We start from the raw sequence: 26,984 nt of genomic DNA, 5'->3' as shown, positions 1-26,984 counted from the left end.
TCACATTTGCCACATCTGTTGCTATTAGCTCCTTTCCATTTTGAGAGTAGTTTAGAGAGTTGTGCATTGTGAGTTTTGTTGATCTGTGTGCGGGCTGCTGTGCTTTTTTTATGGCATGCACAAATTGTGTTTCTGATGATGATGCTGCCATCGCTGTGACCTGTGCTTTTGTGACTTCTTTAGCTCTGCATATATCAATAGCTTTCACAAGCGTCAAATCAGGTATGGACAACAGTCGTTCACGAAGCCCAGAGTCAGTTGTGCTGAATACTACTTTGTCTCGTATCATGAGATCTTCAGTATCGCCAAATTCACACGTGCGGGCTTTATTTTTTAACTCTGTGACAAATTTGTCTATGCCTGTTTGCTCAGCAAATGTGTGGGCCCAGAATTGATGCCGCTCAAAGACAGTATTTTTTCGTGGGGCACAATATTGTCTAAATGCCGCGAGGACCTCTGTCAATTTTTTATCTTGTGGATCCTCGTATTGAATCGCAAATGAGTTGTATATGTCTTGCGCCTCTTCTCCTATGCAATGCAGCAGCACAGCAATCTGTCTTGACTCCGATTTATCCACTAATGCTGAGGCAGTGAGATACAGATTAAATCTTTGCTCCCACTTACGCCAATTTTCAGCCAAATTCCCCGTCATGGATAACGGCGGAGGTGGATGAAGCGTCTCCATGTTGTCGATAGCGTTAGCTTGCTAGCTCGTTGTGGCCCTCGCTGTCAGGCTATTTTTATTTTATTTTTTTTAAGCTCACCGCGCTGTGATCTGACGTCACTGCGAGCGCAACATTAAGAAGCGGGTTGCTCCAACTCTGACACCATGTTGTGGCTTTTCCTTTTTGTCTCTATTAAGACACGCACTGATAGCAACAGATAGAACAACTTTTATTCCCTCCCGCACTTGTACACATACCAGCCAAGTCTACATCTTCAACTACACACATACCAGGACCGTACCATTACACAAAACTGTGTGGGGGAAAACCTGGACTGAACCATTCACCGCTTACACCACAGCAGTGGAAGTCCCTCTTACTTTGAGGGCTGGACCATGTGGTCGGAATTGTATGTACCAAAAACATGTGTGGGTTTGCGGGTCTGCTGCTGGTTGTTATTGGTAATGCACAATGAACTTGACAACACAGAGCCCTGTTAAATTGTTTGATTTCACTTTTTAAATTCACCGGTTTGATAATGACAATCTCACAGGTTTGGATTTTTTAAGAGGTTTTTCGTATTTTGTTTTTGAATGTGATCAGGCTGTGATTTCAAGTGTTCAATGATTCTGATCACATTCTAACCACAATCATTATGTTCATACGCACAGTATCAATGCATAGAAGTTATAACACTCCACTACACACCTCTCTAAATCCCAAGTTATGGCCATGGGTATAATTCCACCTTTAGGGGGTGCACTCTGTTCACTTTGCTGACAGATGGGAGATGTTTTAAAATAAAACTGCCTAGCAACACGTTATAATTTAACTTTTGGTTTTCACCTTAGACCAACCAGCTTAACAACAAGATTTTTGGGCAAGATTCAGCAGGTATTCAGAGCGAGTGAAAATGTCACTGCTTAGGCTTTTCTATGGTCATCTCATATTGACGTTGTCTGTATTAATTGGAGCTGAAACAGGTGAGTTCAATGAGATTGTCATGTTCACCAGCGAACAACCACCAGATGTCGCTGGTAAACACACACACTTAGAACTACACCTTTCCTGGACTACATTTTCATACATGCACTTCTCCCTGACACCCATGCTCACTCATCTAGCTTGATTACATTTGCACACCTGAGGACTTTCAGAGACTGATTAACACACACTATTTAAGCCACACATTCACCCCTTCAGTTTGCCGAGTCTTGTTCACTGTATAGTAGCATTACAACGCGTTTTCCTTGTCTTGTTTTCCTGTTTTGAACCTAGCCTTGTTTATTTAGTTATCCTTGTCTGCCGCCTGCCTTTCGACCTCTTGATTGTTTAACTGACTACGATTCTGGATTGTCCTCACATACCTGTTTGCTCCCGTATTGACCACTGCTTGCCTGACTGTGAATAAACCTGCATATTGGATCCTACCATCTGTTGTGGTGTTACTCCCCGGCGTTACAGAGATGTACTGAAGTGAAGTTCTTGTTTTGTGTTATTTAACCAAATGTGTGATTGTTCTGTCTCTACTTTTTTTTTCAGCTAATGTATATTACAGATACACTTGGATACAATGCATCTCCAGCTCTAAAAATCTTAGTGACATGGTGTTTATTGAGAGCATTTATTTCAATAAATATCTATTTACACAGTTTAATAGTAATATTGGAAAGTATGTGGGGTTTAGTGAGTACGGCATTAGAAATGCAGAATTTAGGAACAATGACACCAATTTACTGCTTAAAAGAAAAGCTGCGGTGAACAAATTCTGCAAAAATAATGCTTTCAACCATGACAAATTTATTCGCAATAAAGCAGGTATGTAACCCAAAGCTCTCATCTTTTATTTGCTGCTTTTTTTTTTTTTACTGGAGCATAAGCAACAAACTGGTTTGTGTTCATATACATTACATGATATGATGTAGAGTTGAATTATTAGCCCCCCTGAATTTTAATTCTTATTTAAATATTTCCCAAATGATGTTTAACAGAGCAAGGAAATTTCACAGTATGCCTGATAATATTTTTTCTTCTGGAGAAAGTTTTATTTGTTGTATATCTGCTGGAATAAAAGCAGACTTTATTTAAAAAAAAAAAAAAAAAACATTTTAGGGTCAAAATTCTTAGCCCCTTTAAGCTAACTTTTTTTTCTCGATAATCTACAGAACAAACCATCTCATACAATAACTTGCCTAAATACCTTAACCTGCCTAGTTAGCCTAATTAACCTAATTAAGCCTTTAAATTTTACTTTAAGCTATATAGAAATGTCTTGAAAAATATTTAGTAAAATATTATGTACTGTCACCACTGCAAGATAAATAAATAAAAATCATTTATTAGAAATGAATTGTTAAAACTATTATGCTTAGAAATATGTTGAAAAAAATATTCTCTCTGTTAAACAGAAATTGGGGAAAAATGAATACAGGGGCTAATAATTCAGGGGGGCTAATAATACTGACTTTAAATGTATATGTAAAACATGATTCCAAAAGATTTTCAACATGCAAAATATCCCTGAATTGAATCTGAAAAGAGATCAATGAATAAACAATGGCAATTTCTCAATTCACATTTGAAAAGCAGAAGTAAACTCTACCTAGGTAAACCACTTTTGTTCCCTACTTGAATAGATATATCAAAATAAACTAAAAAACTATTTTTCTTTCTAAATTCTTCAACACAAACGTGATAGTTTCTCCTTAAAACTGTCACATTTTAAATAATGTTTGGGAAGAAAAATACCGCAACAGCCATGTTGTTGCTAATGTTATTAAACCCAATAATCAGAAATTATCCATTGCAACACTTAATGACCTACGTACATAACATTTGTAAGAATATAATCTATACGTATATGAGTACATATCATAATGCTGCCATTTCATTTGTTAAAAGCCACAATTTTCTCATTTGTAAAAGCAGCAATTGCTTGTTGATTTAGTGAAACCAAAGGTTAAGCTCACTTTAGTGAAGCCAGCTGGTGGAAGACATCCTGCAGTTTTGATGTGCAGCGCGTATGAATTTTATCCTCCACACATCAGAGTGTACTGGCTGAGAAATGGTGAAGTGATAACCTCTGATGTGACATCAACTATGGAGATGGCTGATGGAGACTGGTATTACCAGATTCACTCTGAGCTGGAGTACAGCCCAAAATCTGGAGAAAGGATCTCATGTGGGATTGAACATGCCAGCTTTAATAAACCCATCATTACAGAGTGGGGTAAGCGGAAATTGCTTACTGTCATATTAGAATTGTTTGTGGGACAATTTGACGTACTATTGTATCCTACAGATTCATCTCGTCCTGCGTCTGAGAGGAATAAAATCGCCATTGGGGCATCTGGTGTAGTTCTGGGAATCATCATCCCAGCTTTATGTTTTATTTACTACAAGAAAACTGCAGGTTAGTTTCAATTAATTTAACTTTTTTTTTTTTTTTTTTACCTCATTAAAGAAATAAAGTATGAAACTGCTATTTTTTGACAAACATATTTATTTTCTTTTTAATTGCTTCTTGTATTAAAATGCAGAGTATTCATAAAAACTGTAAATACTTTAAATTAGGAGTTGAATGTGTATATTTTCAGTTTATTTAAACTATGTAAATTTAAAAATATTTTAAAAATATTTTCAGGTATTTAAATGGGTAGTTTATATTCCAAAATGAATATTCAAAAACTTTATGAAGGTGTCATTAATCTGCCAAACACAGATTAGGAGATTTTAGATGAATTCCTTCTCTAGCCAGTCCAGAAAGTAAGTAAAAACATCATCAAACAAATCATGTGTCATAATGCTGATCATGTGTCATCAGAGAATATCATTGTGTAAAAATAAAACAAAAATAACTTTACAGATTCTTCTCTTCATTGTCAGCTTATGGGGGTTGGGGTGTCCACAAAACAAGACCTCTGTGCAATGCAGTGAGTGCTCTGTATATGTGACACACTTAGTCGAGCTTCTGAGTATTGAAGTCAGAATTATTAGCCCCCCTTTTTAATAATTTTTTTTCTTTTTTTGAATATTTTCCAAATGATGTCGAACAGAGCAAGGACATTTTTACAGTATGTCTGATAATATTTTGTTTTCTTCTGGAGAAAGTCTTATTTGCTTTATTTCGGCTAGAATAAAAGCAGTTTTAATTTAAAAAAAAAAAAACATTTTGAGGTCAATATTATTAGCTCCTTTAAGATATCTTTTTTTCAATAGTCTATAGAACAAACCATCGTTATACAATAACTTGCCTAATTACCCTAACCTGCCTAGTGAACCCAATTAACCCAGTTAAGCCTTTAAATGTCACTTTAAGCTGTATAGAAGTGTCTTGAAAAATATCTAGTCAAATATTATTTGCTGTCATCATGGCAAGGATAATTTAAGTCAGTTATTAGAGATGAGTTATTAAAACTATTATGTTCAGAAATGCGTTGAAAAAAATCTGCTCTCAGTAAAACAGAAATCGGGGAAAAATTAATGGGGGCGAATAATTCAGGGGATTTAATAATTCTGACTTCAACTGTATATTTCCCAAATGTGTCACTGATTTCAGAGTTTTCCTTTCTGGTCAGTGAAAATCATGTGATTCTTGTTTTTTTATGGAAAATCAGAGACAGTTTTGTCCCCCCCTTTTTAATAATTTATAACAAAACCAAACCAAACCAAACCCTCCTACCTAATGGACCTTTTTCAAAAAAAAATTTTTATAGCAGAAGTTGTCATAGTTGGGTAAACTTAGAGTGAATTGGAGAGTACAACAAATATTTTTTTTACAATCCTATTTCCTGAAATAATAAAAGAAAAACTCCACAATGGTGTTATCAAGAACCTGGGAAAAGGAGAAAAAATTGAGACGAACAATGACACATTTCTTATCCTGCCCCATCGACGCTGCATCAGAAACACCTTGCATAAGCGGTAATTAGTTTTTTTTGTAATTTGATGTAAAGATGACATACATAAATACACAGAAATGGTCATAGGTTTAAAAATAAATAAAGAATAAAAATATTAAAAAGGGCAGCATGGTGGCGCAGGGGGAAGCACAATCGCCTCACAGCAAGAACATCACTGGTTCGAGCCCTAGCTGGGTCAGTTGGCATTTCTGTGTGGAGTTTGCATGTTCTCCTGTATTCAACGTTTCCCCACAGTCCAAAGACATGCGCTGTAGGTGATTTGGGTAAGCTAAATTGTCTGTAGTGTGTGAATGAGTATGGATGTTTCCCTGTAATGGGTTACAGCTGGGGGGCATCCGCTGCCTAAAACATATGCTAGATAAGTTGGCGGTTCGTTCTGATGTAGCGACCCCAGATTAATAATAGGACTAAGCCGAAAAGAAAATGAATAAAAGAATATTAAAAACTTTCAAGGATTTAAGATGCTTATGACCGTTAGACATGTCATAACAGTCTTGTGAAAAGGCTCTACAGACTGATCTACGGCCAACACCCAAATTTTGACTATATAGTTGTAGAGTTTCTTGCAAAAACATTGGAAGCTCAAACACTCGTTACTTTTCCAATGTGACTGCAAAGAAGTCCCCAGTCTTTGAATAGGAAAATGATGGCTTCTCTGAGATTGTATATAATTATATCACGTTGCTTGGGGTTTTATTACTTATTTATTTTCTGTCATTAATTGAATCATTATTTATTGTCTTTATTTGAAGTTATAAGCCTTTTATGCATTTTTGTTGCATTTTTAATAATGATGTCCTAATTATTAGTCATGATTATTGATCATTATTGTGATAATTGATATTGGCTGTGTGTACTAGAAATAAACATTTGTGTTGCTTGGTTAATATGGTGTGTGTACATTTATTGGTGCCGCCTCTCGTTAATTAGCGCCACACTTGTCTTACATGTTAAACATAAACTCAAACCATACTAGGCATGTTTGACATGTGGAAACATTCATTCATTTATTTTCCTTCGGCTAAGTCCCTTATTTATCAGGGGTCACCACCATCAAAATAAGTCAGGACAGCTACGCAGTTTGCACTACTCCAATAAAGCTCACAAATTTTTATTTGTGTTCTGAAGATGTGTGTGTGTGTGTGTGTGTTTCAGAAGACATAAAGTCATAGGTGTGTAACCACATCAGTATGCTGTAATCTTCTAAAAATTAATATATTGTAATATTGTAATTTTTTTACATGTAATCTGAAATTTTACATGGCGTATGGACGTAAAATCATTCTCTTTTTTTGATTTTACAGAAGCAGTTTTGTGATGCTACAACTTTGAGTGGATATCTTGCCTGACAGAAAATGGCAAAGAAACACCTCATTGCTGAGTACTATATAAATAATAACTGTGCGGTAATTCATTTTTACAATACACTACACTCCCTCCAAGAAGGCCCAAACTCAATTAGCAAAGACTTTGTTCAGGGATCCCTAACATGCATTTAGCAAGGGTGGAAATGGGATGCAGCTGTTTTAGCTAACAAATTCAAGCATTATAAACATAATATTATAAACTTTGCACTGATTTGCTTTGATGTCATGATTATTTAATTGTTGTAAAACCAATGTTCTTTATGTTTATTATAATAATTCTGGTGAAGGAAAAACTATTTACAATGTTTTAATAAAAAAAAATATAATAATTTTAAATGAATATTTTTTTTGTGTGTTTTTTTTTTTTTTGTAATATATGCAGTAGTTAATCTATGTGTGTTACTAAGATAAATTTGAACACCAACCTTGTCAAGTTTTGGATAGTGACTCAGGAATGACATATTACAACCAGTAGGCTATGGGGAAAGTTTTTAGCAGCACTCTGTAAGAAATTGCAGCAGAAACATGCAAAACCGGATCTACAAGACAAGAGAGAAACAGTACATGGCTTGCAAGAAATCCCATCTTAAACCGTAGTGCTATTTTGGGATTTCCGTCTGGATTTTGCCTACCCAAATTTAAAAGCTTCCCAAGCCACATGCAGAGGTATACATTTGGTGTAATTTATTTTGGTGGTTCCTACACATGTCTGTAGTCATAGGAAAAAAAATCATATACCATAGACTAGGCAAAAGTTATTGTATATAGTGTTGTGAAAAGGAATATCAACTTTACAAAGTAATAAATGCTTTATTGTTCCAACTTTTTTGACAGGTGTTGCAAGAAAGGTATGTTTATAACGTTAAAGAAGTAATCAACTCAACCATGTGATTTCTGTATGAGGAAGTTTCACAAACCAAAATGCTTGGTGCAGATTTGTTTTGTTTATGTTAGTCATGGAGCACTGAGAATTGTCAAAACTGGTTTAGTATGAATGCATACTGGTTTAGTATGAATGAGACCTACTTTAACAGGTTCTTTTGCAATTACCTTGAAGCACTGAGTAAACAGTTTTTTTTTGCAAATACAAACAAGCTTTCTATACTTTTAGAATTCTGAAAGTAAAGTAATTCCACTGTTTTCATAAGCAATTTTGCCAGGCAGAACCTTTTAATAAGGTCCATAATGTTGCATAAAACATATTTCACTAATAAAGTTTTCATGAAATCACACCCTTCTGTAAAAACATTATCACTTTGAGGCAACTTGCTTAACTACCATCTCGTTTAAGAAAGAAAGAAAGAAAGACCTTGCTTTATCAGAAAGTTAAGATTGCCATCTTGTGGTTGGTAATATTTATTGAAAAAGTAAAACAGCATTGGATCAACAATGAAGAGGCCAAAACGTTATTGAAAACTTGTTACATTTCTATCAGGTTTGTTCATGTTTTAGGAATCTTTAAAAACTAGGTTCTGTTACTTTGATGGACATCAAATTGCAAATGTTTTTACAATTGCAATAACTCTTATTGCACAACACCAATCATTCATTCATTTTCTTTTCGGCTTAGTCCCTTTATTAATCCAGGGTGGCCACAGTGGAATGAACCGCCAACTTATCCAGCACATGTTTTACACAGCGAATGCCCTTCCAGCTGCAACCCATCTCTGGGAAACATTATGCTATTATTTCTGCATGAGCAATTTTATCATTAAATAAAATGGCCTCACAATATATTCTGGGACAAAAAAGGATGTATTAGTCAAAAAAAGGTTTGGAACCACTGCACTAGAGGACAACAAGTCCAGGGCACATTTACTCTGGACGATGGAACAGTGTGGAATGCTGTTCACCTGTTACCAGTTCAATTTTGTCCTGAACAAAGAAACTCAGATAATGAATTTTCAGGTGTCTCAAAGTCAGTTGTAGTACCAAAAAAATCAAAGACATCCCAGAACCAGACGTCTACCAATTTCGCACAAAGTCTTTAGGTGTACTCACACTAGGCACGGTTGTCTTGAACTGTTCCCAGGCTTGATTGTTCCCCCTCCCCTCTCCCCCTTGGCCTGCACTTACATTGCATTTTTTTGCCTTTCGAGCCCGAAAACGCTTACGTCATCAATGATATGACTATTTAGTTTTACTGTACTGTGGACATTGCTTTAGTTATAATATTTTGTATTATTTTAGGTCGTTTAATATGCAGTGACATACAGTCGAATCTTTTACTGAACAGATCTACCACTTTTGACACTCATAAATGTTCATGAAAGTCACTGTGCTGCACGTATTATGAGGTTTGCTGAAGGTGCAGCTGTCATGCAGCAAGGGGATTGTATCTTTAATAAACTATGACAGACTGCATTTATTGAAAAAATAAAAAAGATTAATAAACCCATATGAAACACTCCTGAAACACCTTTAAAGTGACGTCAGGTCTTTAGTTTCATACTCAGTCTCGCTTTGCACTCACAGTACACTCACAGAAGGTTTGTAGTTTGCAGCATTCATGACATGATTTGTACCATGGGAAACCAAAACGAACCTTTAGTTTTTAAAACCTGCAGATACAATATTGTACCTTCATCAAAAAAAATCTAATCTGGTTCATGAAGGTAGCACTAAAGTGACAAGACACTTTGTACCTTAACAGTGTAAAATGTGTTCCTTAAAGAACTATTTAAAGGCATTTTGCTTATTCCAAAATGCATCAAATTATTTTTAGTAAATAAAAAACATCAAATACTTTTTAAACAATGTTTTAAAAAAGTTACTTTTTGTGCAAATGCATCTTTTCTATTGACAATTTATTAATTTTCCTTTATTTTCAGCTTAGTCCCTTTATTAATCTGGGGTCGCCACAGCGGAATGAACTGCCAACTTTTCCAGCATATGTTTTACGCAGCAGCTTACGCTACCCTTCCCTTTACCCTTCAAGCTGCAACCCATTATACACTACGGACAATTTAGGCTACCTAAATCACCTGTACCGCATGTCTTTGGACTGTGGGGGAAATCGGAGCACCCGGAGGAAACCCACGCAAGCGCAGGGAGAACATGCAAACTCCACACAGAAACGCCAACTGAGCCGAGGTTCGAACCAGCGACCTTCTTGCTGTGAGGCGACAGCACTACTTACTGCGCCATACATAATTATGTGCATACATAATTTGAATTATGAGTCAATACAACGATAGTGAAGTTTTATTCCAGATTTATGTGTACACATTTTTATAAATATATTATTAACTTTGTTACTTGTAGAATGAAAGTTTAGTGGAATATTAGGTTGAAATACAGTTAATGATCATTACTGAAGTTTGCTTCGATTGATCCATTGTCAGTTGCTCTTTTTTCTTTTAAAAAGAAAGAAAGTTTCGATAGCGACACTCAAGAGTCCAATAGTCAGACCCACTCCACAGAACACTGATGGACCAAAGTTTGGGAGGACAACATCAACATCTGGAAAACAATGTCATGCTTTAAATATTTGAAGATAAATGAATATCAGATGCATGAAGCTAATTAGAATAAGAATGTTTTATAACAAATGAAACAGCTGGACTCGTGATGTGTCCTACAGAACAATCGTGTTCAAATGACATCTTTTAGATGTTTTTTTGGACAATTAGACGCAGAAATGACATCCTCTAAGGGTGCAGAATGAACGCTTTTATGACGTCCATTTTGGACTTTGACAAAGCCTTAGATGAAATCAACTAAAACATTAAATCTCTCAAAATCGCAGCAGAGATCTCTACAAACAACATCAGCAGCTTCACTTATAATTAATCTGTTCGACTTTATTACTGTCAAACGTCTACCCAAGTTTATTTATTTTCTTTTAGGCTTAGTCCCTTTATTAATCCGGAGTCGGCAGAGCGGAGCAAACTGCCAACTTGCCCTGCTTATGTTTTATGCAGCGCATGCCCTTCCATCTCTACCCAAGTTCTCAGTCCCATTTATTGAGAACTTAAAAGTTTTGAATGTTTTATTAAAAAATAAGTCACCACGGCAGTGAAGAGTGGTTGCTTCACTTGTGGTGTTTCATGTTAACCTCTCATCAAGAGTTCATACTTAGCTGATGGTTGTTTGGCATGTTGTATCAGTAGAGAGCTCTGTGCTAAAATCCTCAAGCCTGGGGCTCCCTCCCTCCAAGGCGAGAGGGGAGTTTGAGCTCAGGTAGATTTCAACACTCCCCTGCTGGAGTAGCTAATGAACAGATAGTGATTGCTCTTAAGAGATAACTACTTACTAGGAGCATGTCTATGGTGCCGATTTAGATTAGTCAATTAACCTTAGTTGCATGTTTTTGGACGATAGGAGGAAACCAGGGAACCCATGGGAAACCCACGTGAGCACGGGGAGAATGTGTAAACTCTGCACAGAAACATCGGCTGGTTTGATAAGGACTAAAACCAGTGACGTCATTGCTATGAGGCAACAGTGCTAACCACTGGCTCACTCTGTCAACCCCCTAAGAAAGGAGGAGTAGGGGTGAAAGGGGGGATTCTTCAAAACGAAGATAATAGCAGGCAATAATAACAGGTAAATACACTTCCGCTGAGGTGTTTAAACTTTTGTGGCGGTGCTGGGGAGTGTGTCAGTAGTGATATGTTAAATGGAAACGGGAAGTGTATGTGAGCTCAGGCAGAGTGTCACTGCTGCGACAGTGGTGCAGAGGGGAAATGAAGCTCAGCAGAGCTTCTCTGCTGTTGCAGAGCTGCGTTGGAAGTCAATATTGAAAAGGATGTTTGCTTTCGCGGAGGCAATTTAACTGCTGTGACAGTGCTGGTGAGTGTGTCGGTAGTAAATGGCTAAATGGAAGAGTGTGTGAGCTCAGGCAGAGAGTTATAGATGGCAGCGCTGCAGAGGACGAATAAGGCTCGACAGAGTGTCTCTGCTGTTGCAGAGGTGCAGTGGTAGTCAGAATTGGAGAGTTATTAGTGCCACCGTAGGAATTTTATATGCTGTCAGTAGTGATATGTACAGATGAAAGTGAATAAGGGCTCAGCTAGAGCGCCATTGCTGTTGCAGTGGTGCAATGGGTAAGTGTAACGCAGTGGAGCATCTCTGCAGTTGCAGAGGTGGTCGGAATTGGAGAGTTATGGGTGCTCTCGGAGGAATGTTAAATACTCTCAGTAGTGTTATATACAAATGAAAGTGAATGAAGGCAGAACTTCTGAATAAGGAGGGACGGGTGTTGGATGAGAATCTGCTTTTAGAGCCAATGGCCAAACTTTTTTAAATGGGAGGTAGGACAATCTGACAAGGTAGGACAAATCAACAGAGAACCGGTGTCATCTAGCGGGACCTCAGGCTCCATTTGTCATCTTGAAGGCTGGATGGCACTAAGCCGCAGCTGAAGTCTTGGGCAGAGCAGGGGCTTTTGTTTTAGTTTTCATTGGCTGGTTCTTATCCATATCTATAGGTTGAATAGTTAAATGCTTTAAAGCTTTTGGAGCTTGAGAGTTTTGTAGCAGAAAGCATACTTCAAAATGACGATGGCTGTTATTTGGAACTTAGGGTATTTATAGTGGCTTAGGAATCATCTGATAAATTCATGAATCATAAATTGGATAATGCAGGATCAGCCGCAAGCAATCATGAGCATGTGATCCTCTCAAAATTAATGAATAAACAAACTTCACTTCATTTGTTGAAGAAATGTGTTATGTTAAACTATCCTTAAAACAGTGACCCCAAGTAAAGCAGCCGTGCTTCACTGCAATAGTGATAATGAAAAAGTGTACTGTCAATTAAACAACTAAAGCACTTCATTCTTAATAAATGTGATGAGGGACATTTGAAGACATCTGACAGTAATACAGTCAAGCAGGTTAGTAGTAAGTGAAGCAACTGATGTTGTTAAGTTGTTTAATGATCCTCTTCTGAGATTTTGAGAGTTTTAACGTTTTAGTTAATTTTATCTAAGGCTCTGTCCAAAACGGATGCTATAAAAACATTCAATCTGCACCCTTAGGGGACGTAATTTCAACATCTAATTGTCCAAAAGAAGTCTAAATGACGTCATTTGAACACGATTGTGTTTAATGGGTACTAATATAAATAATACACACTCACCCCATATTCTGGTCTGAGGTTGGCCCTGAAGAGTTCTGTGATCCACTGTACAGCTGTAAATGTCTCCTTCAGCAGGTGTGTACTTAAGAGTGGAGAAAATGTTGAAAGTGCCATCTACCCTTGGATAGTACTGACTTAAACTCATACCCTCTGTCACAATAACATTATTCTTAGTCCATGAGATGTTGACAAACGGAGGATAGAAGCCAGTCACATGACAGACAAGGGTGTTCTGAATTCCCAGCTGTACATTACCCTTTGAATAGATCGACGTCTGCGGTGCATCTAGAAATGGATAACGTTCGAGGTTACTAAAGTAACCCTTCGTTCCCCGAGGAGGGGAACGGAAGCACTATAAGTGGATTTGATTGTTAAAATCCACGTATTGGGAGGTTCGGTTCAGAAGCTACTCGTCTGAAAGAGTATTGAACGGGCCAATTAAGAATGAATTGGCAGCGCAAGCCTGCGCAGGTGAGCGGCATAAGCAATCAACTGATTATATAAGCTCACCTGGCGCCAGCAGACGCTATCCTTTTTAAGCTGAAGAGACTTTTAACAGCTAAGGGACAGTCATTATGGCGACGGAGTATAGTGCTTCCGTTCCCCTCCTCGGGGAACAAAGGGTTACTTTAGTAACCTCGAACGTTCCCCTTCGGGGGGAACTCCAGCACTATAAGTGGATTTGATTGTTAAAATCCACGTATTGGGAGCCCATTGAAAGCGCCATAATGACTGCACCTTACCAACACCCACCATGAGAGAGCGGTCAGGCAAGCGTGACGCACCCAGATCATGAGAGGCGTGGTCCTCCAACGTGCCCTTGGCCCTAACTTATCCCACTTCAAAAAAGAAGTTTTACGGAAGAGGTATCTTTTTTGGGAGTCGCTAGCATCTAGATAATTCTAGGAATATACGACAGTACGTTGGGAAGCGTGCCATCCCAGTAGGGAGGACGCTGCGGAGACCATCCGCACCCAATTGGGGGAAACAAATGGAATTACATATGGACTAACCCTGAAAAGGGGGAGTGCACATAAAAGGTGGTTAGCAGATAGGGAAAGCACGGGTCCGCCCAGGGGGGGAACTTAACCGTGGCGGAAAAAGTATATGGGGATCACCAGCGGGGATCGGCCATAGCAGGCACCTATACCCAAAACGCGGGCTGACCAGCGGGCAGACCTACTACGTAATGGGCCAGCAAGTGACTCCTCCGCTGAGTCAGTGCTGGGGGCCTCGAAGGAATCTGCAGGGCTCACCGAATGGGGAACTTTACTGACAGAGAGGAGGGTGCACATCTCTCCGTGTTAGGGAAAAAAGGCACCGCAAGCGTGTACAACACCTACCTAGTTGTTTACTCAATCACCAAAGGTACCTAACACCCTTGAGGAAACCGGCTCCACTCGCAGATTATAAAATCTTGCAAATGTGTTGGGTGTCGCCCAGCCCGCAGCTCTACAAATGTCTGTTAAAGAAGCGGCTGGCCTCTGCTCAAATAAGCACATGAAATGGCCTCCACAATCCAGTGGGATAAACGTTGTTTAGACACGGCACTTCCCTGCTGCCGTCCGCCATAACAGACAAAGAGCTGCTCAGAAGATCTAAAGTTCTGAGTACGGTCCACTTAAATGCACAGAGCGCGAACTGGACAAAGTAAGGACAGGGCTGGGTCTGCCTCCTCCGGGGGCAGCGCTTGCAGGGTTACTACCTGATCTCTAAAAGGAGTGGTAGGAACTTTGGGCACATAAACCGGGCGGGGTCTCAGGATAACGTGAGAAAATCCCGGCCCGAATTCCAGGCACGAGTCACTGACCGAAAATGCCTCCAGGTCCCCGACCCTCTTAATGGAGGCCAACGCGACCAGCAGAGCTGTCTTCAGGGACAGAAATCTTAAAGATACTGTATCGAGTGGCTCGAAGGGATCAAATCGCAAGCTCGTGAGAACGAGGGCGAGATCCCAAGAGGGCGTGAGAGGGGAGCGAGTTGGATTAATTCGCCTAGCGCCTCTGAGGAACCGGATGATGAGGTTATGCTTTCCCACGGTGCCGCCAGCCACCGCGTCATGGTTAGCGGAGATGGCAGCAACGTAAACCTTGAGAGTGGAGGGCGACAGCCTGCTGTCCAGCTTCTCTTGAAGGAAAGAGAGCACAACACTGATCTGGCAAGATCAGGGGTCTTCTCTGCGAGAGACACACCACTCAGTGAATAGACTCCACTTCAGGGTGTAGGCGCGCCTCGTGGAGGGGGCTCTAGCCTGAGTGATGGTATCAATCACCGCGGGTGGCAGGTTACCTAAGTCTTCCTCGCGTCTATGGACCACACGTGGAGGTTCCAGAGATCGGGACGAGGGTGCCAGACGGTGCCTTGTCCCTGAGAAAGTAGGTCCTCTCTCAAAGGGATCTGCCAAGGGAGGGCCGTCGCGAGGAGGGAGAGCTCTGATATCCAGGTTCGGTTGGGCCAGAGGGGCGCAACTAACAAAACCTGCTCCTCGTCCTCCCTGACCTTGCACATTAACTGCGCGATCAGGCTCACTGGGGGAATAGCATACTTGCGTACGCCCCGAGGCCAGCTGTGGGCCAGTGCATCCGTGCCGAGAGAGCCCTCGGTCAGGGAATAAAACGACTGGCAATGAGCGTTCTCGGGGGAAGCAAACAGATCGATCTGGGCCTCCCCGAATCGCGCCCATATCAGCTGGACAGACTCGGGGTGGAGTCTCCATTCTCCAGAGTGAATCTGCTGCCGTGAGAGCACATCGGCTGCACGGTTGAGCATACCTGGGATGTGAATGGCGCGCAGCGACTTCAGCCGCGGGTGACTCCAGAGGAGCAGACGGCGGGCGAGCTGAGACATGCGGCGAGAGCGCATACCCCCCATGCGGTTGATATACGCTGCCGCCGCCGTACTGTCCGTCCTGACCAGCATGTGTTGCTGCCCCAGCGCCGGAGAAAAACGGCGGAGAGCAAGGAACACTGCCAACAGCTCTAGGCGATTGATGTGCCAATGCAGCTGGGCACCTACCCACAGCCATATGCCCCAGGAGCCTCTGAAAATATTTCAGTGGGACCACTAACTTGCTGTCGAGCTCCCTCAGACAGTTCAGCAGCAGGCGAGCGCGCTCTCCGGAGAGGCGCGCTACCATGGTGACCGAGTCCAGCTCCATCCCGAGAAAAGAGATCCTCTGCACCGGGGCGAGTTTGCTCTTTTCCCAGTTGACCTGCAACCCCAATAGGCGGAGATGCCGGAGCATCTCGTCTCTGTGCGCAGTCAATTGCTCCCGAGAGTGGGCTAAAATCAGCCAGTCGTCGAGATAATTGAGTACGCGGATGCCCGCAAGCCGCAGGGGCGCTAGGGCACCCTCCGCGAGTTTGGTGAAGACCCGCGGAGACAGAGAGAGCCCGAAGGGGAGGACCTTGTACTGCCATGCTCGACCTTCGAACGCAAACCGCAGAAACTGACGGTAGCGTGGAAGAATGGAGACATGAAAATACGCGTCCTTTAGGTCTATGGCTGCAAACCAATCCTGAGGACGAACGCATCGGAGGATGCGCCTCTGCGTAAGCATTCTGAACGACAGCTTGTGAAGGCAGCGATTCAAAACGCGCAGATCTAGGATTGGCCGTGACCCACCGCTCTTTTTGGGTACGATGAAGTACGGGCTGTAAAACTCGCTCTCCATCTCGGCTGGAGGTACCGGCTCGATTGCACCCTTCGCCAGGAGGGCAGCAATCTCCTCTCGCAAGACAGGGGCGGGCAGGGGATTGACCCTGGTGAAATACACGCCCGTAAACCTGGGAGGCCGTTTGGAGAACTGTAGTTCGTAGCCGAGTCTGATCGTACGTATGAGCCACCGCGAGGGGCTGGCCCGCGCTAACCAGGCAGGCAGAGCCCTCGCTAATGACGTCATCGCAGCAATCGTTGACGTACCCGCGGAGGGGCAGCGAGGAGCGGGTGTGCTGATCCGGGGAGCGCGAGGGTCCCACAGAAGAGCTGGAGGAGAGCGATTCGCTCTGGCTCCGCACCCTGACTCCGGAGGGGGGGCTTGGGGGCTGGGAGAAGGGAGACCGTCCCCCCAGCGCCCGTGAGCCGCTGGCGGAGCATGCAGACCTTGCGAGCTGAGAGGCGGCGCGTCCCAGGCTGGCAGGGCCTGCAGTGCCCGTGAGCCACTGGCGGAGTGCACCGAACCTACGAGCTAGAGAGCTGAGCTCAAACTGGCAGATTTCGGGCTGTCACCTCCGGAGAAGTGGAAAAGTGCCCTTTCATTTCATGGCAGTAAAAAGTGCCGTTGGAAATGGCGCCCCGCCCTCCAGCGGGGAAAGAGCAAGTTCCCTCCTCTCCAGATGACCTGTCCCAGGGACGCTTCGCGGTCCGTTTGCCAGACTTAGCGGCGTTCTGGGCAGGGGGAGTGGCCTGCTTCCGAGGTGCTCGACGCGCTCGCTTCGCCAGAGGCGAGTGTGGGGGCGGTGCAGCTCTCGTAGGCGGGCGCCTTCGGCGAGGAGCAGGTATGGATGGCACGGCGGGCGGAGCGGGCTTACGGGGCCGCCGATTAGACATCACCCATCGGACTGCTCTCTCACTGCCTCGAATTCCTGGGTGAATTCGCAGACTGTGTCGCCGACCAGCTTGGGATATGGGCGAGTCAAGAAAGCGGACTTTGTCAACTTCGCGCATATCAACCAAGTTTTGTTAGAGGTGGGGCTTCTGGACCACTAGTGTGGATATCGTCCTCCCCAGAGCACACGCAGCGGACTTAGTAGTCCGAAGAGCTTAGTCGGCTGCGGTGCGAAGCTCATAAGCCTGGGTTGGACCCACCCTCGTGCAGCTCGGCCAGCGCCTGCGCTTGGTAGCTCTGGACGGTGGCTATCGCATGCAAGGCGGATGCAGCCTGGTCCGTAGCTTTGTAAGCTCTAGCTTCGAGGGAGCCGAAAACTCACAGGCTTTGGATGGGAGACGAAGCAGACCCCGCCAAGAAGAGGCGCTGCGCGGATTAACCGCCATCGCACACTCAACCTGAGGAATCGCCACATACCCCCTGGCTGCTCCACCACCAAGAGTGGTGAGGGTGGAGGGACACGCAGCACGAGCAGAAAAAAGGTGCTCTTTAAGACCGCGTGAGCCTACTGTTTGTCGCCGGGAAGAAGGGAACGCCCCTCTAGTCGGTCCGGCCGCGGAGCTGGGGGATAAACCATCTCCAACCCACGGCCGAAGCAGCCCGGGAAAGCACGGCTAACACGTCCGTTTCAGTATCCGTTTTGACAGCACTCACCTGCCTGACGGGTGCGAGCGGGTCCGGATCATCGTCGGACAATGAAAGCCCACCCTCCGATGCCGCGGAGGACATCTGATCTCCGGTGACAGCGAGCGTGAGAGCTACCATCTGATTAGACGGATCACTCCCAGTGCCCGAAGCTTGGATGGAGCGCTTGGAGGAGCGAGAGGTCCGCGAGCCCTTAGGCGGCGGATTATCTCTTGCTGGAACCCTCAGATCTGCCCGAGCGCCCGCTGCAGAACAGGAGGCGACTGGGATGGCTCACTCTCTCACGAGAGTTTGCCGCGATCTCAACTGCGCGACGGTCATGGCATCGTAGTGACGACATGAACCGCCCCCGAGCACCACATTAACATGCTGGACCCCCAAACATGTAATGCAGTGATCGTGCCCATCATCCGGAGCCAGGAAACCCCCGCAACCAGAAACGCACAGTCGGAGCGCCATCCTGAAAAGGACGTGCTGCACGACTGTGTTGCTCTTTTAGGATGCTTTGCAACAATACGCACCGCTCTGGAGGACCGGACCCAAAGGGACGCCAGGCAAGGGAGAAACCCAGCTCGACCATCTGCCGCTGCGTGGACTCGCTTTGGACGGGGAGACACTCGTTCGCTCGAAGTGGCTGTAGACAGCAGGAGGAACCCTCACAAAGCTCGATCAGAAAAGTCTCTGAAGCGAAAAGGATAGCGTCTGCTGGCGCCAGGTGAGCTTATATACTCAGTTGATTGCTTATGCCACTCACCTGCGCAGGCTTGCGCTGCCAATTCATTCTTAATTGGCCCGTTCAATACTCTTTCAGACGAGTAGCTTCTGAACCGAACCTCCCAATGCGTGGATTTTAACAATCAAATCCACTTATAGTGCTGGAGTTCCCCCCGAAGGGGAACACTCATACATTCTTTCATTTACACACATACACTAGTACGGACAATTAAGCTTATTCAATTCACCTGTACCGCATGTCTTTGAACTTGTGGGGGAAACCGAAACACCTGGAGGAAACCCACGCGAGCAAACTTCACACTGTACTTGACACCAAACAGGAGACGTTTGAATCCATATTTACCGCATAGTAGATAAGATTCTGTATCCAGTCTGACTTGCCAGTAGCCGTCCTTTTCATCAAAGATGGAGGAAATTTTCTTTCCAGAAAGCTTAACCAAGACATCTTCAGTTGTTTGAAGTGTTGACGTAGAACAGCTTTATTTAGGTGATGAGGATCCAGGCACACATAATAACTCATTCTTTTTTTCAGTGATAACAAGGCTGTTGACCCAAAAAGAGGGGTGGGTTACTGGCGCTATAACATCTCTTTGCAACAGCTGAACCAGTATATCCTTCAAGGAAACACTACATGGTATCAAAAGTGGGATCATACAGACTCAAGCCTGCAGTTGACAGCAACGTGATGAAGAAAGTGAGCTTATCCAGACAAAAGTGAGACTGAAACGCATGTGAGGGTTAGCAGTTGGAGCTGCTTGTGCTCTGTTTAATAAATGTGCCAACTGACCCAACTTAGGCTAAAACCAGTGACCTTCTTGCTGTGAGGCGATTGTGCTACTGCACCTCCATGACGACGCATTTTAATTGACAAAACCTATTATTAAACCTATTATTTTTATGCAACAGTTACAGTTTTTTTGGATTGCTTAAGCACGATTTTCAAAACAGGGCCCATGTTTTAAAAACAGTACACACAATTAGCACAACCACACACCCAATTAGCAAAACATTACAGATCCTTTGCATAATTAAACACTCTTATAAAAACTATAGACTTATATTTAAAAACCACACTTTTTTACCATAAGAAACACACATTTTCACATTTACTATACACTGTTTGCACGAGTTACACACTGCTGTGATAAACCTAAAACACTTTTAGCACTTCTGCTTCCCTATGATTAGACTAGGCTACCATCAACAAAGTACAAATATAAAGTAAATTCAGCAAACACTACTCAAGAACAATGCTTCACACTGAAGAAACTCATTTATTCCTCAACATGTCCAACATGTTGGCATGAAGATTCAAAGTACTGTAACATGTCACTTACGTATTGAACTATAAGATAGATCTGGCATGAGAATTATCAATTGCAATGTTGTCCTTAGCAAGACACCTTGGAAAGAATATTCTATAATGTAGAATATTGTATTGCTGCTACCTCCATCTGGTCACAGCCCATATAGCAACATTTCTCTGACCCAGCTCTGGCCCACACAATCAGGTTTTGCCTTGCCCACATGCCGCAGTGAATTACGGTACATGACTGGACCAAATCTGGCTTCCAGACAAGGGCCAAACACAGACCATATCTGGGCCAAGTCTCAGCCAAGATAATAACTCATAACTGGGCCTGAACTGGGCCAGTAAGTTTGGTGTGTCACGATTGCAAAGAAATTAATAAACCTATGAAGTGTTGCGCTTTAGGCACATTATGGGCCTTGTTTTTTCTCAGTGACCTGATTGATAGAATTGATTTATTTAATCAAAAATTATTTTTATGTATTTTAAATGTGGGTCAAGACTGGTCAAACTCTTGTGGCCCACAATCAATTTTTTAAATCTGGGCCAAATACTACGTCTTACATCTGGCCCAAATCTTGTGTGCCGCATTATAGACGGTGCCACCTTTGCCAAACCCAGACCATGGTTGGCCCGCATGCTGTATGCCAGTGCCGGATGAATGCCTGCTGTCCCAGCTTTATGCCAAATCTGGGCCAGAATTCTTTGCTACTAGGGAGGCCTCCTCCATGAGCCAGAGCAGAACGGTGGACAGACACATTGTCCCAGATAACAATGTATTGCGTATGATCGATTTCATTTGCTCCTGTTATGTTGTGCAATTGGTCCAAGAATGTAAGTATACGTGCTGTGTTGTCAGGGCCCATATGGGCATGGCAGTGGAGGACCCCATTCTTTGTAATGGCTGCACAGAGTGTTACTGTATATTTCCCCCATGTTGCCCTGGGACATTGACTATAGCCCTGTACCCAATGATGTTTCTTCTACTCCGTGTTCACGTCAGGTTGAACACACCATCATCTACGTAAGCAAACTCATGCTAGATGTCCTCTCCATCCATTCGTAAAACTAGCTGAAGAACAGTGTCAGCCAAAATTGTGTAGTTCAGTGTAGATCTAGTATTACAGTACAGTAAAAGATTATGAGACAGTATGCAAGATCACACTGCTAAAGTCATACATACCACTGCATAATCATGCCACAATCTTTTTACCCTTTCGAAATTGTGCTCGAAAGGCACTCCATAAATTTGCTTCATTTGAATATATATATGATGTTTATATTGAGACCTGATGATTATCATTGAAACTGCGTTAAGTTGCTATGCGAAGACAAGAAAATATTTTTTTTTGGCATGCTGAATTATGTGAAATTGTGCATATAGGTATAATCAGTTCAAACTTTTATGAAGTTTTATATATACATACACACACACATATATATAAAGCATTATTTTACATTTAGAAGTTGTACTACTATTACTACCAGTATAAACCTTACCATAGTAAACAAACATTTTTAAGTGTATTACTTTTAAATCACTACTTCTAAATGTTTTATCATGTTTTATATACTTTATATTGTTTAATATGGTAGGGTTTATACTAGTATTCCACTGTATTACATAGACAGACAGCCATTTGAGTTCTGAGTAAGCCAAATAGGCTTAACCCCCCTGTTTACTGTAGTCAAAATGACTTTCAATATTTAAGTGCATTTGTTTTCATGTATTAAATAAATAAATGGCCACTTTTCTAATTAAAGAATAAAATAATAATATAAACTTACAGGCTAATTCACATATTTCACGATCTGAAGGATAATCATAAAAAAGTATTTTTTTATACTAGACAACACTTGATGTTTCTATCTGTCAGTGACTCAGTGACAGTTAAAACGAGAACATTCTCTAAGTGGTTCTGTCACTATGTGTGATCCTTTCTGTGCAAGACTGTATGGTACAGTTTATGCCACACAAACCGTAAAGTATTTAATATCGGTAGTTCATTTGAATTATAAAAAGCGAAATGTTCATTACGAGTTTTGCTGGAGGAAACAGCTGTGCTGATGAGGTGAACGCAGAGAACACACGACTGCTCCTCTGTGACATTAGGATATACAGGAGATACGGTTATCAAAGAACTGCAAATAAGCAGATATTATAACAATTTAAACACACACCTTGTTCTTTCGCTGTCCACGGATGTGGTTTGCATTGCATTTTGCATTTTCAAATCAAATTTAAAGGGGACTGAGAGGATAATTTGGTGTACAGTTTATGAGCTAATCGCAAAAGTTTTAGGGGGGCTGAGTAGAAATATAGAGGGGCTACAGCCCCCTAAAATATTCCTAGCAACGCCCATTATTGGCCTCCCCTACTGAAAAAACAGCTTTAACCAGCCTAGGCTGGTTGGCTGGTTTTAGTTGGTCGACCAGGCTTGTTTTAGAAGGGTTTTGGCAATTTCCAGGCTGGTTAAAACCAGACCAGCTAAGACCAGGCTGGAAATGGCTGGAAACCAGTCTGGTAATGGCCAAAGCCCCTCTAAAACCAGCCTGGTCGACCAACTAAAACCAGCCAACCAGCCTAGGCTGGTTAAAGCTGTTTTTTTCAGCAGGGTCCAACTCTTAAGTTATTAGTTATTGATATCAACCAAAAAAATCCATATCAGTGTGTCCCTAAATGGAATCAATAATTTATATTGTTTATATAGTTTGTTATATTTTTTTTAGGACAAAACTATGACAGACAGCTGTTTATCCTTTTTATTTTTAAAAGTAAATGTTCAAAAATAAACACCAATGTTACACTGTGGATTTTGTTCTTTCTGCTTTCAAATTGAGCAATAAAAGTGACATTAACTGTGCCATAATTCATTCAACATGAGGTATACAGATGGTTCTGTGGGTGTAATGTTCATGACTGAGTCCTCTGTGGTGGATGCCATTTACATTAGCGTCCGAACATAAGTGGCAATGTAATCAGGCGACTTGGAAGTACTGAAGTCCTCCCTGTCAAAAAATAAAATGAAAAATATTCAAATATGGGGCTGATATTTTACATAGTTAAATCTGTATTATTCACTCCACTTACCTGTAGTTTTCTTCTTGTAGTAAATGATTCCAGCAGCTGCAGTGATGATTCCCAGCACAAGAGCAGAAACCCCGATGGAAATTTTATTCCTCTCAAAGACAGGAAGAGATGGATCTGTATGTTCAACTTGTGTATTAATTTTTCAATCCACAAACACAATTCCAATGCCAACAGCTGATTTCTACTTACCCCAGTCATAAATCATGGGTTTGTTAGAGCTGGCATGTTCAATCACACAGGAAATCCTTTCTCCAGGTTTCGGACTGTATTCAAGCTCAGAGTGAATCTGGTAATACCAGTCACCATCAGCCATCTCCATAGTTGAGGTCACTTCAGAGGTCATTAATTCACCATTTCTCAACCAGTACACGTTGATGTGTGGAGGATAAAAATCATATGCGCTGCACATCAAAACTGCTGATTGTCTTCCACCGGCCCGGGTCACTGAACTAAGCTTAACCTTTGGTTTCACTGAATTGAGAAGAACATAATTAATAAACTGCTTCTAGCATGTCTATATATGAATGTGTATGTTTGGGTTGTCAAAGTTAAAGAAAGAATTAAATACCTCTAACAATGTTAAATGTTGTGTTCAACATATATATAGAGAATAGAATATAATTTAATATAACTTTTAGAATATAACCCCCCCCCCCCCCCCCCCCATCCAATTTCTGTTTATTGGAGAGCAGATTTTTTCAACACATTTCCAAACATAATAGTTTTAATAACTCATTTCTTATAACTGTATTACTCTATATTTTATCTTTGCCATGATGACAGTAAATAATATTTGACTAGATATTTTACAAGACACTTCAATACAGCTTAAAGAAACATTTAAAGGCTTAACTAGGTTAATTAGGTTAACTAGGCAGGTCATGGTAATTAGGCAAGTTATTGTATAATGATGGTTTGTTCTGTAGACTATCAAAAAATATATAGCTTAAAGGGGATAATAATTTTGTTCTTAAAATGGTATTTAAAAATTAAAAAACTGCTTTTATTCTAGCCAAAATAAAACAAATAAGACTTTCTCTAGAAGAAAAAAATATTATCAGACATACTGTGAAAATTTCCTCGCTCTGTTAAACATCATTTGCGAAATATATAAGAAAAAATACCCTTTAAATCAAAAAGAACTCACCCAAATCAAACAATTTTATGAGTTGTGAGTTCTGTGTGGGCTGAAATTGTTTTTATACTGTGGATTGGACTAATAGACTTAGCTCCACAGCACTCTTTGTTTGATAAGGGGAGAGCAAGGTCCTGTTTGCTCATATGTGTTTTGGTTTATCACATAATAAGAAAGACATTTTTCATAACATCACTTTTTTTTTAATTTCTTAAAATATATATATTCAATAAATGTTTCAAACTGAGGTAATTGTATGATCTGCACATATAGCTATACTATAGTCTACCTAAGAGCATTATTATATTGTACAGACTTTACAGGTTAAAGCCAACAAATGTTCTAATAAGTTTAATATCAAGTCTGAATTAAACTTCTGTGTGCTGTAAAAAAAAAAAAAAAGAAAGAAAAAAAAAAGAAATTCACATAATGTGCAAATAAAATAACTCAATATTATGGTAATTGATCAATGTTTATATATAAATAAAAGCCTAAATTAGAATCTGTTCATTGTGCAGGCCAAAGTTTAATTTTTATTAGACGTTAATTAAATCTCTAAAAGCTTTTGTAAAATAGTGTACACTTAAAAAAAGCTGTAGTTTTAACTATTTTTTTTTTCTTGGAGTATAGTTTTTTTAGTAGACTACTTTTGTACTTTTACTTGAGTACTTTTTTGACATAGTACTTTTACTTGTAATTGAGTATTATTTTACCAATGCAACAGTATTTTATACATTGATTCATTTATCTTCGGCTTAGTTCCTTTATTCATGAGGGGTCACCACAGCAGAATAAACTGACAACTCAACCAGGATATGTTTAACAAAGCGGACGCCCTTCCATCTGCAACCCAGTACTGCAGATCATTTACACACATACTGTCACCTTAGAATTATAAGGTTCTTATTGACATTTTTATCAAAATTCAATTCTTATTCAATGACAAATTATTAACATTATGGGATGTTTTTTATAAGTTGTTTACATTTTAAGACTTTTTATTTAAAAAAACAAATGTTACACACATACTGTTTGCTATATGGAATGCAAAAACTTTAAAGCTCATTATTTCAAAATCATTCAGAACGCAGATAGAACATTATAATTCCAAGGTGACGAAACAATACGGCCAATTTAGTTTATTCAATTCACCTGTACTGCATATCTTGGACTGTGGGGGAAACTGGAATACCCGGATTAAACCCACGTGAACACGGGGAGAACATGCAAACTCCACCCAGAAACGCCAACTGACCCAGCCGGTGCTTCAACCAGCGACCTTATTGCTGTAAGGCGACAGCGGTAAACACTGAGCCACCATGCTACTAAAGCTTCTTGAAAAATAAAGCTTATGATGTCAAGAGAAGTAAGCCATGTCAAGTATGGCAATAAATAAATAAATATAAATAAATCGATGGTTAGCACTTTCATCTTACAGCAAGCAAGTAAAGTAAATATCAGAGACTTTTATGCCACATACCTGCTTTATCTAAGATGCTGTTTTCAAAGATTTGAGAATTATACTTGCAGAAAAATTCCACAACGTCTTTCTCATGATCTACAAATGTTCCATTGTTCCAGAACTCTGCAAGTTTTAATCCATACTCGTTAAACCCGTCAAACCTCCCCAGATTGCTGTTATACTGTATGAATAGATTTTTATTGAAATACGTGCTGTCAAAATACACCATGGCACTGATATTAGAGGAGCTGAAGATGCATCTTGATACACGGTACATGTAATATACATTAGCTGAAAAGGAAACAGGTGGATTGGTCAGTCAGTAAATTATTTCAACAAGCATTGAGATGTATCAGCCAGTTGCTGTACATTAATGTCTTTAAAATAATACTGGTCAAGAATACATTTGCTTTAGTTGCTCTTCTTAAAAAAATGTTGCAATATAATTAACTAATACTGCTGGTAACAACAATTATTTAATTATTTTTAGTATAATGATAGTTTATATTTAATATCACTCATGTTACTTACCACTTTCCCCTACAAAGAATAGAGCCAAAATCAATATGAGAGAACTATAGAGCTTTTTCTTTAACATTTTAGTCATGCTGAATACAAAGTGAATGCTGCTGAACATGGACGTCTATGATAACTGTTTAACCAGTTTATGCAGGCCTATGTGTCAAGTGTTGCTAGGCAGCATACTGCTTTTATTCCAAAAAGAAAGAAAAAACACTTTCTCATTATTATCCAATGCTCATTTGGACCTTAAATGTTTATTTTCATTACAGATTAAAAATTTGTAACACTACTGCAGTACTGTATACAGTTGTTAACAAGCAAAAGAAGATTTCTTCAAATTTCAATGCTTAGAGCCAATATGTAAACAGGTTGTTTGCTTAATTGCTTTAAGTAATCACTAGGGCCAGACAGAATCTGCGGACATTTTTTTTCTATTTCTGC

At 40.9% G+C, this 26,984-nt stretch overlaps 3 protein-coding genes across 6 annotated transcripts; 1 reads left to right on the top strand and 2 right to left on the bottom strand.

Annotated features, from left to right (window-relative positions):
* Positions 1-1,491: 1,491 nt before the first annotated feature.
* Positions 1,492-7,290, top strand: LOC147842766 (rano class II histocompatibility antigen, A beta chain). Of its 2 annotated transcripts, XM_087265106.1 has the most exons (5): positions 1,492-1,648; positions 2,208-2,483; positions 3,613-3,894; positions 3,967-4,077; positions 6,892-7,290. In XM_087265106.1, exons 1-5 carry the CDS (start codon positions 1,579-1,581, stop codon positions 6,903-6,905), a joined length of 753 nt encoding a protein of 250 aa, XP_087121232.1. In that variant the 5' UTR covers positions 1,492-1,578; the 3' UTR covers positions 6,906-7,290. The 2 variants fall into 2 exon arrangements, with proteins under 2 accessions (XP_087121232.1, XP_087121233.1); XM_087265107.1 differs by lacking the exon at positions 2,208-2,483 and having other exon boundaries at positions 1,517-1,648; positions 6,892-7,041.
* Positions 7,291-10,142: 2,852 nt separating this feature from the next.
* LOC147842765 (HLA class II histocompatibility antigen, DP alpha 1 chain-like) lies at positions 10,143-23,278 on the bottom strand. The gene is made up of 3 exons (XM_087264047.1): positions 23,225-23,278; positions 13,039-13,390; positions 10,143-10,416 (listed from the first exon to the last, which is right to left on the bottom strand). Exons 1-3 carry the CDS (start codon positions 23,276-23,278, stop codon positions 10,295-10,297), a joined length of 528 nt encoding a protein of 175 aa, XP_087120173.1. The 3' UTR covers positions 10,143-10,294.
* mhc2d8.35b2 (major histocompatibility complex class II d8.35b2) lies at positions 23,083-26,705 on the bottom strand. Of its 3 annotated transcripts, NM_001080633.2 has the most exon segments (5): positions 23,083-23,342; positions 23,425-23,538; positions 23,614-23,895; positions 26,040-26,312; positions 26,553-26,667. In NM_001080633.2, coding segments are annotated over 5 exon segments (834 nt in total). In that variant the 5' UTR covers positions 26,659-26,667; the 3' UTR covers positions 23,083-23,283.
* Positions 26,706-26,984: the final 279 nt, after the last annotated feature.

The sequence above is a fragment of the Danio rerio genome, chromosome 8 (assembly GCF_052040795.2).
Source record: "Danio rerio strain M-AB ecotype USA chromosome 8, GRCz13ab, whole genome shotgun sequence".
NCBI lineage: Eukaryota > Metazoa > Chordata > Actinopteri > Cypriniformes > Danionidae > Danio > Danio rerio.
This window is presented reverse-complemented; position numbering and strand designations above follow the sequence as displayed.